At 33.3% G+C, this 24,169-nt stretch overlaps 1 protein-coding gene and 1 pseudogene across 1 annotated transcript; both read right to left on the reverse strand.

The window, feature by feature from the left end:
- Window positions 1-3,856: 3,856 nt before the first annotated feature.
- LOC141721509 (caffeic acid 3-O-methyltransferase-like) lies at window positions 3,857-7,200 on the reverse strand (annotated as a pseudogene).
- Window positions 7,201-10,522: 3,322 nt separating this feature from the next.
- LOC141720000 (uncharacterized) lies at window positions 10,523-12,970 on the reverse strand. Its single transcript, XM_074522362.1, has one exon. It carries the CDS (start codon window positions 12,968-12,970, stop codon window positions 10,523-10,525), a length of 2,448 nt encoding a protein of 815 aa, XP_074378463.1.
- Window positions 12,971-24,169: the final 11,199 nt, after the last annotated feature.

Raw genomic sequence — 24,169 nt, forward strand, 5'->3', positions numbered from 1 at the left:
TAGGCCCAAAAATTCTTTCACAAAATAATCCATCTTTTTCGGGTTTATTGGTTTTGTAATGAAAAGTATAAGGTTTTGTCACCTCTCCAACTCTCTCTCCATTCGGGAGGATTTTATTCGCCCAAGTACTTATTTGTTGAGGAGAAACTGATCCAATTCGGAGTTGTTGATGTTTATACTGATCAATCATAGAAGAAAAGTTGTGATTCATTCCGATTAAGCTTCCTTCCTTTTAATCTTGAAAGTCTTCTCAGATACAAAGAAATGATTCAGTTCCAGAGCCGTATGTACTCATCACGAAAATTTATTAAAACAGATTCTCATTTTTAAGGTTATAAGTAATATTTATAAAAAAAATCGTTCATCAAAGAATCTACTTAAAAATATATACTAGTTGTTAACCCGTGCGAAACACGGGCCCGAAATTAAAAATAATAGTATCACATTATTATTTGTATAAAACTGAAACTCATAATAGGTGCAATATACAGATCTAAATAAAATAGATAAAATGTTATTAAAATATGGGGTTAAAAAATTGAAGTTTAGTGTAACTAAAATTTCACCGTATAGTTTTAGTTATGCATGCGCCTAATTATTTATTTATACAAATCTGACATGTTAACTTACTAATACGATTCTTTTAAAGTAAATCGACGCTTGGATGTTCAGCAACAAATAAAAACTGAAGGAAAATAAAATTTACAGAGAGAAAAAGTTAATTTTTGTCGGTTGAGATTTTATTATACAAAATTTTAAAAATAGTTGTATAATTTTTTAGTGAGTATCAAGATTTGGGACCTTAACATGGTTTCGCTTATTAATATAGATAGTTGATAGTTGATAGTTGAACCCGTGCGAAACACGGGCCCGAGACTAAAAATATAAAATTAATATTTGTAGAGAATTATTCATAATTTGTTTGAAACACGAATTAAAATTAATCTATTACATTAATATCATATATTAAATTGGCACTTGCAAAAAATAGTTATGTGTTTAAAAATAATCGAATCATTTATGAAATTTTCCACTATAATTCTAATTTTGCATTGTTTTACTTGATATAGAAATCTAACATATTAGTTTTATTTTTGTGAAACGAATTGTATCTCTATCTTACGAACCAAATATCTGTTTTTTAGATAATTTAATATTAATTAATATTATTTGATAATTATCTTACAATTAGTCTTTTCAATATAGTTTATTTAATATTAACTAATTATCGATAAAAAAATATTTTACAAATTAAAAGTAAATGGATGTTATTAAACTTAATTTAATATTATCTATATAAAGCCTATAAATTTGTGATTGTTAAAATATATTTTTTAATTTTAAGTAAATAAATGTTGTGATGGACAGTAACATATACGATTGTTAAATAAATTATTTTCAGTTTAAAAGTTTATAAATGTTAATAAAGTCATTTGCTATTACTTAATTATTTTTAAAATAATATTATCCAATTTAAAAGTGAACTGACACTAAAATTGACACTAACTAATAGAAAATACGTGTTAATAGTTTACTTTGCAGTTAGTAGTTTTTTAAAATAAAAGTAAATATATGTTATTTTACTTAATTTAACGCAACTTAATAAATTTTTAATATAATTTATAAATAAATAAAGTTTACAAGGAATATAAGTCGTTATTAATTTACTTAATAGTTTGCAAAGAAAATAAAATGTACAAAAAATGGAAGTTGATTTGTGTTAAAAACAAAGTTTATTTATAAAGAATATAAATCAACTTATGTCACTTAATTACCAAAATTTGGTACTTTTATACTTTTAGCACCAAATTATACACCGTTTCGCCTATTAATGAAGAGTATAGTTTCACCTCAGTTATCTAAAAACCATAATTTTAAGAATATAAAACCATATGAAACCTATGCATGCCCAAATTGACAAAACAAGCAAGTCATCCTCCTGGCGGGCAAGTCAACTTTCCTCGTTAACATTTATATGCTGGTAGTGAAAAATTAACATTTATATTTTTGAAGAATAAATTTTGTCAAAGGCCCTCTATCTATTTATACGCATGCAACTCTCCCTTGGCTCTTCAAACTTCTCAGCATATTCCTCTCTTCACTCCCAGCGTCCAAACCTAACGCAAACCAGTGTCAACTCCCAGAGCTACGAGTTTAACTGGCGTCTGCATCACTAATACCACGTCTCTTGTCATATACAACTGAAACAATCAAGAAACAACTTCCGGTGACAGATTACAAGTCGTCCGACGACAAGGAGGATCAGTGCGCGGTGTGCTTGAATGCAATGGAAGCGAATCAGCTTACCAGGGAGCTTAAAAACTGTAGTCATGTTTTTCATAAACATGTCTTGATGCATGGATTGACAACAGTAATGTTACTTGTCCACTCTGCAGGGCTGATTTAATGAACGAAAATCGAGTGTATTTTATGGAAGCTAAGCGGAGAGGATAATTCATGCAACAAGATGTATTGAGTCCCTAATTAGACTAGGGTGCGCAAGGAATCCTGTTGGATAAGGTCCTAAATTGATCCAATGCATATAAATCTTTAAGTATGCTGTGTTTTGGAACATCTTAATAGTATAATGACATTTAACCTGGGTTAAAGCTTTTTTACCATTCATTTATAATACATAACCAAAACGGGTCTAACTGTATTTCGTGGTAACAATATTGGTTTGAAATTATAGTCTATTCTCCGGAAATTATAACAGCCGACAGCAGTCTATATGTGATTGTTGTATTTAAATTTCCAGTGTTTTGTTCTATTTAATGAAAAATGCTTTTCTTTTCTGGCAAAAAAGTCCGGACCAAGGACTATCAAATATTTTCAATCTGAATTCGATCATATTAATTAGACAAAAATTCTATCGTCGACGAACAGTTAAAAAAAATTAACATGATAAATATTATGAGTATATTTAAATATCTAAACATATCCTATACATATCACATTGCATCATCACCTGTTTAATTACTCCAACATTTCGTTTTGACAATCCCATTTTTTCCAACATAACATCATCAAGTGCCCTACTTTTTGAGTGGGAAGAAGTCAAATAAAGCAAGAAACAAAAACTCAAAATATGTATGTTTATATGTAAGCAGAATTTGACCTAAATCGGAATCGTCATAATATTGTGCTTGTGCTTGTATGTACCCCTGTAGGCTGTAATACGCCACGCCGAGCACCAGCAAATAAAATATTTAGCTGTAGTGCTTACAAAATCAATAGTCGATGCAATGCTGATGGTATAAAGATGTTTTGCAAAATGAAGATGATATTGTAAGGCACAAGATGCTGGTTTACTTGCAGTTCAAATTGGGCCTTGGGCCGATGTGTTCAAAATTTATCTATCTTATCTACTTTTTCACATGACGTTTATTGTGTAAAATTATTAAATATATATAATTGCAGTTCAAATTGCGCCTAAAGCGAAAGGTTTCAACTTGAATATTTCTATCTTATCTACTTGTTCACGTTCCATTTAATCAGGCAAAGTTTCAACTATAAAGTTTTCGAACTTGAATATATATATATATATATATATACATACGTGTTCGCATGGCGTTTAATGAGTACAGTTTCAACTATAAGTATGAATATTATAATATAAGATTAAATTAGAGCGTTCTTTAATATCTTAAGACACACCATAGGGAAAAAAATTATTTTGGTCACATGAATATATATTCCATTTTTTGACGACAATAAATTATGGATAGCGTTCAGTTTATGTCTACATAAAATTGCTTGTGATTCGAAACCAGCATTTTGACAAGGACTATAGAATATAAAGTGCAATATTAGAGAAACACAGGAAGTAAGATTTGCTAGTATGGAAAGTCTGCAATCTGAATTAATGGTTTAATGTTTACAGCAAGAAAATAAGTAGACTACTATCAACTAACGACCTATAAACCAGGAACAACAGATCCTAGTTTATCTGTATCTTATTCATCTAAACTCCTAAACATACGCAACAACTAGCAGACCAAGTCCATGCTTCAAGTACACCAGATAAACCAAATAATTATTCTAAGACAAACAAAAACAAATAAACTAAATAAGTTTAGATTAAAAACTACTCCCAAGGACATGTAAATTAGGTACCATTACTAAGTGCGGAAAGAGCTATAAATTACGGTAGTTTCTTTAGTTATATTATACAAATTAGGTAGCATTACTAAGTGATGGAGCATCTTTGACAACGTGGGGAAGATCGAAGTTGATCCCTCTGATTGTAGTGTACACCACCGACGTCAACTAAAGACGTAAGACCTTCGAAACCATTGTAATTTTCGAGGATCTTATTCATGATAATAGTAGAATGATCTTTCATAGCTTGGTTAAAGATCAAGTTGAATCGAGAGTCTGTGCCAGTATAATCATATATGTTCATTCCAAAGCCTTGTTAAATGGAAGTCCGCCATCAAGAACAGCATCTTTCAAGTAGTACCTGTATATAAATAGACTAGTCATCATGATAAATTCACGACAATGCAAGAGTTTTTAATGTAAATAGAAGAGAAGAGAATACATTACCAGCTCTCCCACATAATCTTATCATTAGCCATGAGCAAAAGAGGTGCCATGGAGACACCGTCTGTATTTTTAGTCAAATATCTGCAGACTGGCATTAAGCCATAGCTCCGCACTTGGAGACCATTAGGTAGCTCAACAAGCTTACATTTGAGAACCAAGTAGCTAGCCAGGATTTTGAGTATACGGTCAAGCATAAGCGCTGCATCAAGGTTTGATGTGGGCAGCATGGAGGCTAGCTCATTCGGAGTTACGTAGGCTCCCGGGCCAGCATTAGCAATGATCTCCAAAAGGTCAAGCTCAATGGCCACTTTCAGAGTCATGGGAAGTACAGAAGCAGTTGTGAGTTGCAATGCAAACAAACAAGCTTCTTCTGCTTCAGATGCAGTACTCTTGATATGCGCCATTGCTTGATTTCATTGGATGAGTGTGACTATGGGACGTACTTTTATAAGATGGTTTGTTGCACACTTTCTTTCTTGTTAGGTTATTAAATTTTACTTTCTTATAAGACCAACCTTTTTGATTACTATAAGGTGCTTAAAGATGACTTCCGACACTCTTTCGAAATATCTGAAGTTGGTTGTGGTCGAATATTCATTACCTAGTATTGGCCAGGTGAAAAAGATTGAATATATGATGGTAGACAAATTTGTACTTCTTTGAAAGTATTTCTTCTTTGCATGAAGAAAGTCCCACTGCAGAATATATTCTGTTGTTCAATTTAGAAATATTCAACTTCCATGAACACTTACTATCTAATGCCTAAACAGGAAAAAAGAATTCTTTATATTTACTTTTAGTTTACAAATGGAGGCAATCTTATTCTCACATTCATCTCCTCACCAGTCCTCACAGTGCTTGAACTAGTGTACCAATTAACCAATGGACCTCCGAGTTACAGTACGTCTATTGCTTTTAATTCTTTTTATTTTACTGGTGATCATCTGTGTAGTTACACATGTCTATCTGAACCTGCACAAATTTCGACATGGTCTTCCAAGTAGTAATCGACTAGATCCTCCTGCGACTGTGACAACTGGCAGAGGGTTTCCCACTAGTGTTGGAGATGGAAATGTGGTTTAGTAATGTACTCGGAATCTAGAGCATGATAAGATGGTTCTAGCTTCCAAAATTTCGGTCGTTTTGATACCTCCATCAGGGGCGGAACTAAGGGGACTGGAGTGAATCTCGGTCCCTCCCCCAACCGTCAAAATTCACCAAAATTTAGTGTAAACTTTTGAAAAAAATATGAAATAATTTGATGCGGTCCCTCTAAACTATATTCATGTTTTCGCCTCTGACCTCCATTAAGATCTACATAATCTCACTCTACCAAAACCCCCTTCCAAGTGGATGGATGATATACAGTGTATACTTTGTTTAATTATTATTATTAATTTGATTTTGTATTGAAATGATAGGTATTCCCTTCGAGTGTTCATGTTGATATATGCTGACATCAGACTCAATTCACGGCAAAATTAGAAGCAAATTAATAGGTTTTACGTTTCCAGTAACAATAGCAGATTTTTTATGTTGATACTTGCTTAATCATGAGTGGTTTATATGTCAGTATACAGATTTTTTCCAGGAGGAAATCTACAGAAGCCAATAAATTTATGCACATTTTTTTTTGCATGCACTTAACTTAACATGGTAGGAATGGAACTCCAAACCCTACCTGTATAGAGCTCCCGGTGCCATGTTAAGACCATACATGTTAACTAACCAGTCACTTTGAAACCTTAAGGTCAGAAGAAGGTCATCTTATACTCTTCAATATCAACACACTTTAATAAGATGACAGGCAAAAAATTTATACGACTATTATCCCCGGGAAGTAATGACTAAGTTTTTTGGCAGCAACAGTAAATATCAATGACAACTGATTGAGCCAAGAATAAAGGAGTGAAATTGAACATATTGCGTCCATCCACATACATAGTAGAGTACTTATAAAGTATCATTTGGCACATAAAGGACAATAGATTCTGGAATAAGATTATCGCTGGTAAAGTTTAGATACTGAAAATGTAAAAAGAACTTGCTACATGAAACTCGAGGCTGTAATTAGTCATGGTATTTTTTGCACAGGAGGTCTGTGTTGGAAACGTGATGAGTTTGCAAAATATATATTTATATTTTTAGTATAACTCAAACAAACAATATATATATATTTATAATGTTAATACAAGAAACAGAGTACTCGATTTTTACTCAAAATAGGCTATTGCCTTTATACTCTAAAATTAGAGCTTCAGCTCTTTTGCTACAACTGTGGTGTAGAACTTTACTAAGATGTGTATATCAACTTTTCTTCAGTACATATTATCAGAAACATACATCCTTATTTATAGGCTACAAAGACCTGATTTACATCATGCCTTACCTCACACAATATTTATTATTGTAGCCTACTATATTGACTGCATAATCTTCTTAATTTCACTGCAAACCGTGTTACAGCTATATACATCCAGACAATCTTTTCTAAACTTGTGCAGCCTACCATTTTCCATGCTATTTACTCTTTAACAACCAAGACTTCTATGCTAAGTTTACTTCAGTTTAAAATACCTCCGTTTTATGCACATCTGTAACACCTTGCATGCTTGTATCTTTGACTTAGGCCATTAACCTTAGCCTACCATATTTTCAGTAAGCTATTATTGCTCTAACTTTATTCAACCAAGTTATTTTTTTTATTTTTGTCTCGGGAGAGTTTGCAAATTCTAACAGTCTGCTACAAACACGAATAGCGATGAAAATTCTAGTTCATCTGCTAAGTTAATATCTTCTGGTTATTCTATTAAGGCGGCTTGGAATTGCTTCTCGAGAATCTTTCAAATTTCCACAAGAATTTTCCACTTTGATGCTAAACTCCCCACTTGCTTGTACTTGAAAACTATGTTCATAAGAAACCAATGTTTCTTTTATTTTTTAGTCAGGAGACTATTCAATCTGGCCACCAGTTGATGTTTCTTTTGTTTCACCAACTGGTAATTCACCAGTTGGTGAATTAGCAATTGGAGTACTTTCAAGTGTTATTTTCGGAGTAGCATTCCCTGGTTTATCAGATTGACTATACGAAGATGGCAAGGTAAATTATAAGTAAATTAAAACAGATATTTTTATTCCAAAAGCCTTGTCAAATGGAAGTCTGCCATCAACAACCGCATCTTTCATGTAGTACCTGTGATAATTAGCATCGTGTCAAGTTCATGACTTTGCCAAAGCTTGTATTTTTCTTGTAATAAAGTAGAGCTGAATACTGATAAATTTTAATATAAGATTCAGTTGGATTTCATATTATATTCTAATAAATACGATACCAGCTTTCCATCATAATCTTATCCATAATCAGGAGCGTAAGAGGTGCCATGGAGCCTCCATCTGCATTTTTTGTCAAAAATTTGCAAACATTCGCTAATCATAACTGGTGCATCCAAGTTTGAAGTGGGCAGCATAGAGGCTAGCTCATTTGGAGTAACATAGGCGTCGGGGCCAGCTTTAGCTATGATCTCCAAAAGGTCGAGCTCAATGGCTGCTTTCAGAACCATGGGCAGTACTGAAGCAGTTGCGAGTTGCATTGCTAACAAGCAAGCTTCTTCATCTTCATGTGAATTAGTTGTAGTTTGCATCATAGAATCCATTTGAAAGACCTGTTTAATTCGTAACAAGAATGGTGTTTGTGTACTCTCTTTTATAAATTATATAAATTAATTACCTGTTACATATATATCAGGTAATCAGCCGACAGTAATTTGGCTCATATAATTTCATTCCAAGATGGAGAAGCTTGCATTTTAAAACATTTTTGATAATGTTGCAGAAGAGTCGTTGATTCTTGGTGTCCACATACTGGAATTGGAAGGCCGTGTTGTCAAAAAATGTCACCAACCTTTCCACTGAATTCTGTGGTGCATATTTAAAGAACTTCATCAGAAGATGAACACCACACGACATTTCTGACCGACAAAGAATAGCCGGAAAAGATAGCTATCATGCATATGCATCCGGTCATTTGCGCTCTGGCTTGTTTCCTTATATACCATCTGTATCTATTGTCCGATCAGATTTAACCAAAATACATGAGACAAGAAACCAAATATCATGTGGTGAACTCAGATCACCAGTCTGTAAAAGACATAAAACTAACTCTATATCTGGTAAACTTCACATCAATTAGGCATTGCTTGCAAAATTCCAATGATAGAAAATCTGCAAAAGCAATGAACAGAATTAAACATACTTCTAATAACATGTTTGGCATGATATGCTAAAGCTATTGTTACGACTATGCAGAATCAGGAGAATCAGGCACTACAAGAAAAACACGATCATACAACACCCATCACACAACGCTTGGCCGAAAAAGTGTTGCCCAGAATTTTTATACAACAGTTTTTCAAAAATCAAAAAACAGGTGTTGGCTGATATATATTACTACAAGCAAAACAAAACTGTTGTCTAGTAAAACAAGTCAGACAAATCTTTTCATAAACCTCATGTTGTGTGAATGACAAACTTATAGCATTACCACAACGCTATAAAATCCATTGTCTAGTTCTTAGAGCCAGACAACACTTTCTAACATCATGTTGTGCAAGTGGGTAAGTTTGCACAACGGTTTTTAAATGATATGTCTGAAAGATATTGAGACAACGTCTCAATTAACAGTTGTAAAAATGAAACAAGTGTTTTTTCTGTTGGTATTTTAAGATGGTGTCAAACAACGTACAAGTATAAGTGTTGTCTGAATTAAAAACGAGATACAAGTGTTTTTCTATGTTGTAGATTATACTTTCAGACAATGGGCTAATCAATAAAACCGTTGTCTTACTCTGGTGATTTTTTTATAAAATATTACCAGAAGCAAAGCAAACGTGCCAAACCAAAGGCAACAAGGAAAACCATCCAAACCAGATGCAACAAGCAAATCAACCAACAATCAAGAACTGAAAATAAATAGCAGAATCAAGCCAAAGTTATTATGCATGTTCATACAAAGTATAGTAATTGAAAGTACAAATAAAAATACTTCAAGAAAGTTGAATTAGTTCATCAACATCCCGCATGTAACTATCCATGTCATCACCACTATCATCTATCTCGGGAAAATTGGGCATGAAACAGTCATTCTCGAGTTCCACTTCGACGGATTCCTCATCTGCATCATCATTATCTTCATGGTACTTTTTCTCGGGCAATTTCAACACCACCGACCATAATTTTTCAGAGGGATCGTCGATATAACAAACTTGTTTAACATGTTTTGCTAAAATAAACGGATCATTCAAAAAACCCAACCTATTCAAATTAACCGATGTATATCCCAAGTCATCGACCTTAATCCCTTTGTTTATATCTACCCAATTGCAAAGAAAAACAGGGACCCTAAAGTGATTATAGTCCAACTCCCATATACTTTTTATAACTCCGTAATATATATGTGATATGTGCGCAATATTTTGATCATTACCCTGCACAACCATTGTGTCTGCTTCTACACACACACCACTGCATTGAACTTGACGCATATCATCACGATCCTTGGTACTAAAGGTAACACCATCCATTCTGTAGCCACTGAATGTAGGAACATCCTTGTTGGGCTCATCTGCAATCCACCTTATCTCGGCCGATATCTCTTTTTCATCGGCCAAATTTGAAGCAATCTGAAAAAAAGGAATTCAAACATGTAAAATAATTCAGGTGAGGTAGTAAGTTATAAAACAGTGGGAAAAAAATACATCAAACGACGCACGTAATACCTTTTCCTTAAACCATTTTGGGAATGTCTCATTTTGCTTGTTTTTAAGCCACATTTCATCATTTTCATATTCCGGATATTTTGTCATTAAAAAGGCCATGTGTTCACTGCATTTAAAGATAAGCCAATATAAGTTGGTTGAACTAATAACAGAAAATATATATGCAATTTTTCAAGTAAAGAGAGAGAAAGTGTAAGAAGTTACTCAATATATGGCCTAACAGCAGTGGTATTTTGTAGAACACATAAATGTGCTACGTGCAAATCAGTACAGCTCGGGGTTATAAATGTTGCACCGGATAATGGCTTGCAAATAGAATCCTTGGTATGCCTACCTTTTTTTGGTACCCCAATTGTCACTTCTTCATTATCCACCAAACATTCAACTGCCTCTTCTGCAATATAGGCCTCAGCGATGCAACCTTCTGCACGAGCTCGATTCCTTATATATCCCTTGAATGTCTTCATGTATCTCTCAAAAGGATACATCCACCTAAGGAAAATTGGTCCACAAAGCTCGACTTCTCTTACAAGATGAACCGAGATATGAAACATTAAATCAAACAACGAGGGAGGAAAGTATTTTTCAAGCTGACAAAGAGTTTCTACCAGTTGCGATTGCATTTTCTCCAGTTTATCAACCTCAATAACTTTACTACAGATCGCTTTGAAAAATAGACAAAACTTGATAATAGTTTTCCTGACCTGTTTTTGTAGTGACGAGCGAATCGCAATTGGGAGCAAGTGATGCAAAATCGTATGGCAGTCGTGAGATTTCATTCCGGTAAGACGAAGATTTTCCATTGAAACCAGGTTCTGAATATTAGAACAAAAACCATCAGGCAACTTCATGCCAAGGAAGGATGAGCAAACAACCTTTTTTTCAGAATGGGTTAGATTCCAAGATGCCAATGGTAACTTCTCCTTTATCCCCGGAGTTTTTGGCCTTAGTTCTGTTCTAATCCCCATTTCAGCCATGTCAATGCGCACAGATTCCTTGTCTTTCGTCTTTTTTGGTATATTAAGCATCGTACCGAGTAAAGATTCACAAATATTTTTCTCGATGTGCATCACATCGAGAACATGTCGAACCGGCAAAAATTTCCAATACTCAAGTTCAAAAAATATAGAAACCTTCTTCCATACAGGTCGAGCATCACCTTTCTTCAATCGTGGTTGGCGTTGTGTTTTACCATAGACATGTCCCTTTAAATGTTGCACTCTTTCAAGTACCTCCTCTCCGGTTAATGGAACTGGAGCTATTTCTTTTTCTACGGTGTTATCAAAATCTTGTTTCTTCCGACGATAAGGATGATGAGGGGGCAACCACCTTCGATGCCTCATGACCACGCACTTACGATAATTGACAAGCCTTGTAGCTTTTGTTTGATCAACACAGATAGGACAACCATTATACCCTTTGATTATATTTCCCGACAAGTTACCATAGGCTGGATAATCACTAATAGTCCATAACAAGATGCCTCTTAGCAAAAACTGCTCATTCTTGTAAGCATCGTACACTTGTTTCCCATGCCACAACTTTTTTAAATCATCTATAAGTGGTTGAAGAAACACATCAATATCATTTCCGGGTTGAGTTGGTCCAGATATCAACAAGCATAGCATTATATACTTCCGTTTCATACAAAGCCATGGTGGAAGATTATAAATTGACATCAAAACAGGCCAACATGAGTAATCAAGATTACAGCTACGAAAAGGATTGAATCCATCAGAAGATAGAGCTAACCGTAAGTTTCTAGGATCTGAAGAAAAGTCTGGCCACCTTGCATCGACTTCCTTCCATGTTTGTGCATCAGCAGGGTGTCTCAATTTACCATCCTTTAACCTTTCCCTGTCATGCCAAGTCAAGTCCTTAGATGTTTGAGGTGAGTTGAACAAATTCCTCAGACGTGGTATTAATGGAAAATACCATAAAACCTTGGCAGGAATCCCTTCCAATTCATCTCCGTTTTTGTTTAACTTCCATCGAGAGGCCTGACAAATGCGGCACTTCGTCTCATCTTCATCTCTCTCTCCACGGTATAGTAAACAATCATTCAGACATACGTGTATTTTTTCATACTCCATTCCCAAGGCACACAAGCTTTTTTTAGCTTCACTGAATGAAGAAGGAAATGTGTTGCCTTGTGGAAGCATAGACCCGACCAAAAGTAGCATTTCAGAGAAGCAAGTATCAGATATTTCATATTTTGCTTTCAAGTTATAAAACTTTACCAAAGTCTTCATCTTAGTGTATCCTTCACATCCTGGATAAAGAGGTTCATATTCAGATTGAATATGGTTAAACATTTCCGAGGAGTCCAGGGATACATCATCATTTCTACCGACTAGGATTTGATCTACCGATTCTGAACTGCCCGTCCCTTTAGTGGTAGGCTCACCTCCTTCTGTATTGCACTCTCCGTGCCAAATCCAACACTTGTACGTTTGATCGATACCATTGAGAAAAAGATGGTCCCTTACTTTTCGAGCATGCCAATGTTTACTATGTGCGCATTTTATACATGGACAACAAATTTTATTTTCACTAAATCCGTTCTCAAATGCACACAACAACAAATCCTCGACTCCTTTTTTGAATTGTTTTGTTCTTCTATCTGCCTTTAACCAAGACCTGTCCATCTGTTTTAATTCAAAATATGACACATAATTAGAAGTTACAACTAATGAGCTTAACACATAATTGTACTACTAATTGTACTTCTAATTACTACTAATTACTAACTGCAAATACAAATTAAATAAAAATTAACACTAAAACATTGCCCAAATATAATTAAGAACCCTAAAAATTTAATGAAATTAAACATAATGGAGATGAAGTAATTACCTTAACACTGACCCAATCAAAAAGATGAAGTTATGGTTTCAATCGAGTTTTTTTGAAGTTATTTTGATGAAGAGGATGAAGAGCTTGAGTGAAGAAATTGTGTGAAGAAGATGAAGAAATCGATTCAAGAAATCGAGTGAAGAAGATGAAGAAATCGATTCAAGAAATCGAGTGAAGAAGATGAAGAAATCGAGTCAAAGGCTAGAAAATTAATGGCTTAGGACAAAGATCTGAGAGGTTTGAATGGCTTAAGACAAAGATCTGGGGCTATTAATGAGTACCACACATTTTGTGCTTTTTTTAACAAACAAATCCGACAACGGTAAAGCAGCCAAAGTATCACAGTAATAACGACAATACAAATTTTAAAAAAACCGTTGTATAACAGATACACTGTTCAATCGTCTGAAAACAAGTTATATAACGATTTTTTAAAACAAACCGTTGTAAGGTCTATTATAATTAAAATAGAAACTTTAGTACGAGACTAAACACAAGTTACAAGTACCGGTCAAAACACCAGTTAACTGTTTAAATAACAAACCAAACACATTTATTTTTTTTTCAAAATTTTCTCATATCACTAAAACATATAGTTCTTAACATCCGTACGGTTGGATCATTCATAAACTTTTTTAAAAAAATAGAAACTTTAGTACGAGACTAAACACAAGTTACAAGTACCGGTCAAAACACCGGTTGACTTTTAAAATAACAAACCAAACACATTTATTTTTTTATCAAAATTTTCTCATATCACTAGAACATATAGTTCTTAACATCCGTACGGTTGGATCATTCATAAACTTTTTTAAAAAAATAGAAACTTTAGTACGAGACTAAACACAAGTTACAAGTACTGGTCAAAACACCGGTTGACTTTTAAAATAACAAACCAAACACATTTATTTTTTTATCAAATTTTTCTCATATCACTAAAACATATAGTTCTTAACATCCGTACGGTTGGATCATTCATAAACTTTTTTAAAAAATAGAAACTTTAGTACGAGACTAAACACAAGTTACACGTACCGGTCAAAATACCGGTTAACTGTTAAAATAACAAACCAAACACATTTATTTTTTTTTCAAATTTTTCTCATATCACTAAAACATATAGTTCTTAACATCCGTACGGTTGGATCATTCATAAACTTTTTTAAAAAATAGAAACTTTAGTACGAGACTAAACACAAGTTACACGTACCGGTCAAAATACCGGTTAACTGTTAAAATAACAAACCAAACACATTTATTTTTTTTTCAAAATTTTCTCATATCACTAGAACATATAGTTCTTAACATCCGTACGGTTGGATCATTCATAAACTTTTTTAAAAAAATAGAAACTTTAGTACGAGACTAAACACAAGTTACAAGTACCGGTCAAAACACCGGTTGACTTTTAAAATAACAAACCAAACACATTTATTTTTTTATCAAATTTTTCTCATATCACTAAAACATATAGTTCTTAACATCCGTACGGTTGGATCATTCATAAACTTTTTTAAAAAATAGAAACTTTAGTACGAGACTAAACACAAGTTACAAGTACCGGTCAAAACACCGGTTGACTTTTAAAATAACAAACCAAACACATTTATTTTTTTTCAAATTTTTCTCATATCACTAAAACATATAGTTCTTAACATCCGTACGGTTGGATCATTCATAAACTTTTTTAAAAAATAGAAACTTTAGTACGAGACTAAACACAAGTTACACGTACCGGTCAAAATACCGGTTAACTGTTAAAATAACAAACCAAACACATTTATTTTTTTTTCAAAATTTTCTCATATCACTAGAACATATAGTTCTTAACATCCGTACGGTTGGATCATTCATAAACTTTTTTAAAAAATAGAAACTTTAGTACGAGACTAAACACAAGTTACACGTACCGGTCAAAATACCGGTTAACTGTTAAAATAACAAACCAAACACATTTATTTTTTTTTCAAATTTTTCTCATATCACTAAAACATATAGTTCTTAACATCCGTACGGTTGGATCATTCATAAACTTTTTTAAAAAATAGAAACTTTAGTACGAGACTAAACACAAGTTACACGTACCGGTCAAAATACCGGTTAACTGTTAAAATAACAAAACAAACACATTTATTTTTTTTTCAAAATTTTCTCATATCACTAAAACATATAGTTCTTAACATCCGTACGGTTGGATCATTCATAAACTTTTTTAAAAAATAGAAACTTTAGTACGAGACTAAACACAAGTTACACGTACCGGTCAAAATACCGGTTAACTGTTAAAATAACAAAACAAACACATTTATTTTTTTTTCAAAATTTTCTCATATCACTAAAACATATAGTTCTTAACATCCGTACGGTTGGATCATTCATAAACTTTTTTAAAAAAATAGAAACTTTAGTACGAGACTAAACACAAGTTACAAGTACCGGTCAAAACACCGGTTGACTTTTAAAATAACAAACCAAACACATTTATTTTTTTATCAAATTTTTCTCATATCACTAAAACATATAGTTCTTAACATCCGTACGGTTGGATCATTCATAAACTTTTTTAAAAAAATAGAAACTTTAGTACGAGACTAAACACAAGTTACACGTACTTATAATACTATTTTATTAGAATACTTTTTTGCTGGGTAATTATGTTTCTTACAATACTATTTTATGTAAATCTGTTGTCTGAATGTGTTTAAGACAAGAGTTTAAAATTTTTGAATTTCAGCCCACAATTTTTTATACCATTTTCTAATTTACTTTTTACTTTATTTGTTTTGCTGGCAACATTATATACCGTTGGATTAAAGTAGTTTAGCTGGAGTGCATCTGAGCCGTTAAATTATTTCACTTCCCTCTTCTTTTTTCACTCCCCACTCCAATTCCCTCTCATTCTCCATTTTCTCTTTTCTTTCCTCTCAGAGCTCTCACAAGTCACGATACAGGTTCAATCTCCCTCTCTCCTCCTCTCTCTCTCTCTCTATCTCTCTCTATCTCTCTCTCTCTCTCCTCCTCTCTCTCCCTCTCTTTAAATTGAACATCGATATGGGTATTGATTTGCATGCTCTTATTTTTGTGATTTAGGTATGAAGGTAGTGTACTATAACTGATGTTTTTTGATTTATACTTGGGGCTTATTTATGATCTGGGTTTATATTTTATTTTAAATTGAACATCGATTGGGGTATTGATATGCATGCACTTATTTTTGTGATTTGGGTATGATGGTAGTGTAGATTAGGCTTAATTTTTTTGGGCTGTGAAAGTTTAGGAAAGTGATGTGTTAGATTGTGTTGCCGTATGACTGTCTTACTGAGGGGAATCACGAGTTTGCCTATACTTGATTGCTTCTCAACTATCAATATGTATTATGTGCATAATGCAGAAGAAATGAAAACGTTTTAGGTGCATTAATAGAGATGCCACATGAGTGTCCTTAGAACCTCCATTAATATAATTGTAATCAACTGATATTCATGTAGTTTTTTGGCTTTGTGTGAAGCAATTAGATTAAACTTAATGTTTTAAGTGTAGATTAATTATGGCGCCTTCACGAAAAACAAAATCCGATCCTCGTAGAACTAGTGAAAACCTTATCAAGGCACTAAAAAAGAACAAGGCAGATGTAAAGAAAAAGACAGAGGATCCAAAAATGAGCAAGGCGGTTAAGTCCACACCTGTGAAGAACAAGACAGAGGAACGAAAAATGAGCAAGCCGATTCAGCCTGAACCTATGAAGAACAAAACAGCTAAGAATTTTACTTGTGTTAAATTATGACTACCAATTGTAGTTAACACACATGTGATAATAAAATTGTTTATTTATGTACGTAGATGGCATACATTGTACCACCATCAGCACGAAAGCTTGTTCTGCAATCGGCATGCCAGAAATGGAGGGAGTTTAAAAGCCGTTTAACAACTGAATATATCATTCCTAATAAAGATCAACCTGAGTTGTTAAAGTTTCCTCCGGCTGACTACTCCTTTATTGAGAAGGCACACTGGGATATTTTTCTTTCAGGCCGTCTAACTGATGAATTTTTAGTGAGTTTTTTCTTTAATCTTTTTTATTTTATAAAATTCCCACGTAGCATAAGTAAATAGCGAAAGAAACTATGCTGCTAACATTTATGTGTTTTTTTCTCCAAGGACATCCACGAAAAACAGAAACTAAGGAGGAGTCTTAATTTATATCCACATTGTATTTCTCGAAAGGGCTATTCTAACCTAGAGCATGAAATGGTTAGTTATCATGAAACATATTTCTTTCACGCGTACATCATATAATTTTTTTTAATTCTTTTGTTTCAATTTTATTGTATAATATTTTAAACATGTTCATACAGATGGAGACTCAAGCTGACCCTGAAATGGAGATAGATAGATCAGATAGCTGGATTCGTGCAAGGAAAGATAAAGATGGAAACTTCAAGTCAGAAGCAGTTAAAGAAATTGCTCAGGCGATTGTAAGTTTTTATTTCTGTTGTTAATATATTCTTTTATCACCAAATATCTATTTTGTTGGTTAATTACTTCTAGTATTTATCAAATTTTTAGGGGAAAATGAAACAAAGAGTTAGTGAAGGGGAGGTGACTGTGGAAGGCAGTGATGATATCTTGACCAAGGTGCTTGGTAGCCCTGAACACAGAGGACGGGTGCGTGGACAAGGGCGCTTTGTGAAGCAGTCTACATACTTTCATCTTCCAAGGCAGAAGAAGACATGTAGGACAATAGAGGAGAGGATTCAAGAGGGTATTCAGAAATTTATGAAAGAAGAGACAGAAAGGATAGTTGAAAAGCGAGATGCCTTTTGGGCTGCAGAGTTTCAAAAGCTGAAAGCTGGTATATGAGGGAAGCTTATTGAAACTGGGTTAAGTCCAAATATTGGATCTCAACAAGGAAGTTGTTCCAAGGGAGCACATGACATTCTGAAGGACTTTGATTTGCAAGGTGTAAAGAAAAAACTGGATCTCATTCAAAATGTGGGTATCGGTAAGGAAACACATATTGAAGAACATATTCAGGAGAAACCTTTGGTGGATGGCGAAGAACATATTCAGGAACATGGCGAGGCTCTCAAGGTTGTTGATGTTGAGGATAATCAAATGTTGGTTGAGGATGTGTGTCTGGAACCTAATAATGAGGAGGTGTTGGAGGTTAAAGGATGCACAGAGTGGGAATTAGCAATTGGCTCCCCGACAAATATCGTTGCTTATGCAACAGTCGATACTAAGTGTCAGGTTCTTCATGGGAAACAACTGGAAAAAGAAAATGTACGGGTCTCAATCACTCGTGTACTCCAAGGATCTGAAAAGATTCCCTTACCAATCCAAGATGAGATCGTGACGGTGGAACAAGCTGTGGGAACATATATTGCATGGCCGAGAAACCTCATAATGGAAGTGAAGACAAGGGCCGCTGCAGTGAAAGGAAGTCCAAAGGTTAAATTTTCTCTATATATATATGCAAGTATATTTTTAAACTTAGTAATCTAATTTTTACAATATCAGGTCTATATATAGGTAAGTTTTTGTGATATTGTTTCTCATGTTTAGGTTGAATAATTGTTTGGTTCAGTTTTATATATAATAATTTTTTCCCCTTATTTCAGTGTTGATTTTGTGGTGGTTGTCACATATTTATTTTTGTTAAAATGTTGGAAATAGGTTTGATAATTAAATTAATAATGATGCAATTTTTAATTTGTTACGTATTAATGAATTAAATCTGTTTATATTATAATTCTTTTGAAACTTATGTTGTTTTTTAAAAGTAAAGAATAAAAACATAATTTAGATTTTCAATTACTTAACATGTCAACTTTCTTTAACTTTGCATTCTCTATTTTCTTTTTATATTTTCAATTCAGGGAGGCAAGAAAACTACTGGGAAAAAATGGAAGAAGGTAAAAGATTGTGTCCCGGAACCAGAGTATGTATTGGACATGGGTGCGAATTATCCCCCTGTTTTGAAACGTCTGTGGCTTTGGGCAAAAAATGCCCTAGCTGATGGACAAGTAAACTCTTTTTATCTATGCCAAGAAGCTTTTGGAGTAACCGCTAAGAAGGCGTTGTTTTTATCGGATGTGCACGCTTTGTGCTCTGGGGGTGAGATATCAGGGTCCACCATTTGCATTTTTATCAAGTAAGCATTTTTCTAAAGTTTTGTTGCCTTTATGAATACTTATTGAGTTTTTTTTTGAATTTTTCATAATCTGTATCTCCAATTTTTAACAGTTTATTGCAAGAGAATTTGAAAAAGCGCAAGATGGTTGACATGATAACGTTTGTTGATCCTGGGATGATAGGCGCACTTGGTTGTGGTAGTCCAGGAGAGAGGTCAAAATCCTTATCTATCAGATTCAGGAACGCTAAACCAGGACAAATTTTCCTGCTACCATATAATGCTGTGTTAGTACCTGTTATAATAAATAATATATTCCTTACTTAAAGATTGTTTTTTGTATATCATCATCTCTGTATGTTATTGTAAATTTTGTTGTTCATAAATTATCAGGAATCATTGGACGCTCACTGCTGTAAATCCAGATTCACAAACTGTTTATCACATGGACCCATTGAAGCGCAGGATTGCAACTGAAGAATGGACAGAAGTGATTGACAAGTGAGTACAATATTAAAATTTTATTTCAACTACAATCACTTTAATAATTAAATACAAATATGACTTATAATTGATCTATATTATATTTTCGTAGTGCCATCAAACTCTACCAGGAAAAAGCAAAGAAGTTCTTAAAGAAGAAAATATCTTGGGAGAATCTGGGGGTAAATATAGTATATTTTATCAATTTCTCTATTCTACAAGAATAGTGTAGCTAGACATATATAAAGTTTTTAATGTTCTCCAGGGGGTACCTGTCCAAACTGGGAGCAAAGATTGTGGTTTGTTTATAATGGGTTACATGAAAGAGATTTGTGCCGATATGGAATTAAAATTTCATGAGAAGGTAATGTTATAGTTATCTTTCTTTTTTCTATATCCAAGTGTATTGTGGTAAATAAATGTGATTTTTACATCCATGTTTCAGTGGCTACGCAGAAGCAACCTAAGTTATGGCATGAAAGAACTGAACGAGATAAAGACTGAATGGGCAAAGTACTTCATGAAGAAGCATGCCACTTGAACTTGCATACAGTGCTGCTGGGTATTTTGAGTTGTGAACATATTTTGTGTTGAAATTTGGGAGTTCTAGTCATGGTAGTTAACTCTATTTAAACGTTGTTTCTAATTACTGGCGTTTTTGTGGATATGTTCACCTGAAAATATTTTGCTTTCTACTTGAATGGTCTTGTTTTGTTTAAGATAAAACTTGGTTATAAGTTAGTTCTTGGTTGCAATGGTTAAATATTGGTTTAGTGGATTCATGTAATGGAGGGTTGGTTGATTGTTGGTGTAATAGAAGGATTGATGGTTGATTGTTGGTGTAATGGTGACAATTTGCTTGTAATCTGAATGATAGTTTGGGTTTTAATTTTTATGGCATGTTCATTTTATAATGTTGTTGTGTTTAATTTTAATTTGAAAAACCATTGTTTGAGGAGCTTTTAGCCAATAAAGTTATACAATAACCATATTATATTGTGTCTCACACAACACTTATAAAGACCAAGCTCATCATGTTTTATAACATATAACAATGCTATTTAAAACTAAACATTGTTAAAAGAAGATTCACACAATAAAAAACCATTGTCTGAACAAAACTAACTATTATCCATTGTCCAACAATGCTATTAAGAATAAAAAGAATTATGCCTTGAAGACCACACAACACTTTCTACATTAAAATATAAGTGCAAAACATAATCATACAATACCAAGTGATAAAAAAATGTTGTATAAAGCAATTCCAACAATACAAATTTAAAATAAAGGTGTTGTCTGTATGGTTGTAAGACAACAAAATTTTATCTTTTGAAAATTGTGTGTTAAGGTGGAGGACAATAAATAATAAGGGTTGTGTGTTATGTTCTACTCCTAAACTTTTAGTAAGAACATACACAATGTTTTCAAGAGAACTTGTCTAAGTATACTTGTTACAACAGAATATATAGAAAATACTTGTTTGTTATGGTTGTAATACAACGGTGGTTATCGTTTGAATTGTGTGTTAAGGTAGAGGACAATATATATATCTGAATAAGGGTTGTGTGTTATGTTCTATTCTAAAACTCTTAGTGACCACATACACAACCTTTTTAACATTACTTATCTAATAAATCTTCTTACAACAGAATTTATGGAAAGACGTTGTTTGTTCTGGTTGTAATACAACGGGGACTCATAGTTGGTCGTTGTCTTCGATGACTCACACAACTGTTTCTAATCGTTGTCTGATCCATGTAAGAGACGGCGGCTCAATAGACAACGGGTTTTCAGGGAATCAGATAACGGGTTAAAACACTTGTCTGAGCCAGTTTTCCTTGTAGTGAGGATCCAAGTGACAACACACATGATGTCACTAAGTGCCAACTCACTTAGTTATAACTAACTGCATCATACCTAATCAACCTAAAGCCAACCTGAAGCCTCTATAAAAGCACCTGTTGCTGCTCACTGAGTTAGTTAGTAAAAATGAGAGTACAAACTTGTATGTAGTGAGTAGTAGATTGTAATCAGTAGATAGTAGTATGATTCAATAAGAGTGATCTATAGTAATCAACTTACATTGATCCGTGATACATTGTTAATCAGAGATATGATTTGATAAAGCATCTTCTACAAATGCTGCTAATTCTAACAGCTCGGCAACTCTTTTAAAATTTCAGTTGATTTAATTGATTAACAATAATTTATTTCTTACTGACAAATTGTCAAGAAATCGATCACTCTAAAACATGAAAATGAGAAAAATACATTTTCATGATATTATATAAGGTGATAGAGTAAGATAGTGTTAGAGTAAGATCCTTTTCAAATCTTATATTATTATTTAACACTCTCCCTCACTAAAAAAACCCATTTGTGAATCGAAGAGTAGATCACGAGCGAGATTCCTAAATTTTATATTAGTATCTAACACCAATATTATAATGTAGGAGGATTTCAGTGTTAAACGATGGTGTGATGAATCGGAAAAAGGGTATGATCATGCTATTGAGCAAAATGAAGGCATGATTACGATTTCGAATGGCATGATCACGCTGTCGGATGGCAGGGTCATGCCAAATTACCTGTAGCATTCTTTGGAGGGTTAGAGAATCTAAATGATCATGCTAAATATTGCATGATCATGCTGCTTAATAAGTAATATTTTATTTTAACTAAGATTTATTTTTATTTCATTTTAAGATTTTCTATTCCTATATAAACTATCTAATGATGTAACATGTGAATAATCTTTTATTGAAATTAAATCCATAAGAGTTTTTCTCTTATCTTTGTTGTGGATTCAAGAATGATTCAAGAAAACTCTCGTGCATTCAAAATTTGCCTTATGGATTCAAGGTTTTTAAGGATTTCTCGTGTACGAGTCCTTGTGAGGATTAGCGCTTGATTATCCTATGTTTCCGTGCTGCATTAGTTGGCATTAGAGCAGGCTATATCCTGTTTTTTCGTTACCTGACTCATTATGGGAAAATCAATTACCAAAGAAAATATTTGAGAGGTTACGGCGGAATCAAGTAAAAATTAATAACAAGCAACATAGAGGTGAAAAAGAAAATCGGAATCGAGTTCCTTAAAACGACAAATATCATGTTGGTGAGAATTCTAGCTCGAAGAAAAATACATGTAATTAGTAAAATAATAATGATTATACAGAAGAAGCTGATTTACCGTTATTTTATGGGTCTCTTGTAGTTGTTTAATTTAAAAATTGATATATTGATATTGATAAATTCTTTGATATTATGGGTGTTCTTGAAAGTAAGATAGTTAAGATGGTGGCGGCTCAATTAAAGAGTGTTACTTCTATATGGTGGGATAAACTTGCTATACAGATAGATAAATAAATGAAAAGACCCTAGAACATGGCGGGGGATGAAAGAATTGATGATGAAGAGATTTTTACCAGAGGGATATGAGTCCAAAAAACATATTGATCGCAAACAAGAGGATAATTCGGCTAAATATCATGAACCATGTCATGTCAATAATGTGTTTAATGAATGTTCTCAACCAAAACATGATAGTTTGTTGGACGCGATATACGAAAAAAAGCTTGGTTATTTTAATACTGAATTTCCTTATGAAGATTTAAAAGATGTGGATATAGTTGAAGAATGGTGCGAGATAATAAGTCCGGAAAATTGTATGTTTACTGATTCGTTAAGAGTGGATGAGGTCAACAAAGAAAGCAATGATGAGGATGTACAGGAGCACAACAAAGAAAACATTGATGATATTTATAAAGATTAGAACAATAACGATGATGAACATCTTGTTGAAAGCGTTCTAAACTTATACTTGGTTACTCATAAATCGGTGGATGATTCGCATCATCAGAGCTTGATTCAATTATTATGCATGACGAGTCCTCAAAATTCTAATATTGTGGTAGATTGCAAATATCCCGAGAACTTTAATTTGAGGGACGTGGTTAATGAAATTAAATTACCTCTACAAAATTATGTCGCAACAAATAATATTATTTGGAATAACCCAATAGTTGTTAGTACTGTAAATGAAAATTTTGTGATTGACATTGCTAGCTTGAGGTACAAACATAATACAGTTTTTGATAATTTTGATGTGAAATCGTGTGAGTTAGTATTGGCTAGACCATATCAGTCTGATTTGGACTTATGTCACAAAAGTAGGGTGAAAACAATTGATAACAATGGAGGGTATATTTTGTATTCATTGGAGTATAAGATTGTCTAGAATCCCTCTTTTAAATATGTGATGGTTATTTCTGCAAGTAATGGGGTTAAACAAGTTGAAATTGGTTCAAGGTCTGAGTCGGCAGTGATTTACAAAGATGTGGTTGTGTTACAAACAGAAATGTATGTATATG

Source organism: Apium graveolens, chromosome 4 (genome assembly GCF_009905375.1).
Source record: "Apium graveolens cultivar Ventura chromosome 4, ASM990537v1, whole genome shotgun sequence".
Classification (NCBI taxonomy): Eukaryota; Viridiplantae; Streptophyta; class Magnoliopsida; order Apiales; family Apiaceae; genus Apium; species Apium graveolens.

Coding starts and splice junctions, on each gene's coding strand:
- LOC141720000 (XM_074522362.1), bottom strand. CDS start 12,970: ATGGACAGGTCTTGGTTAAAGGCAGATAGAAGAACAAAACAATTCAAA.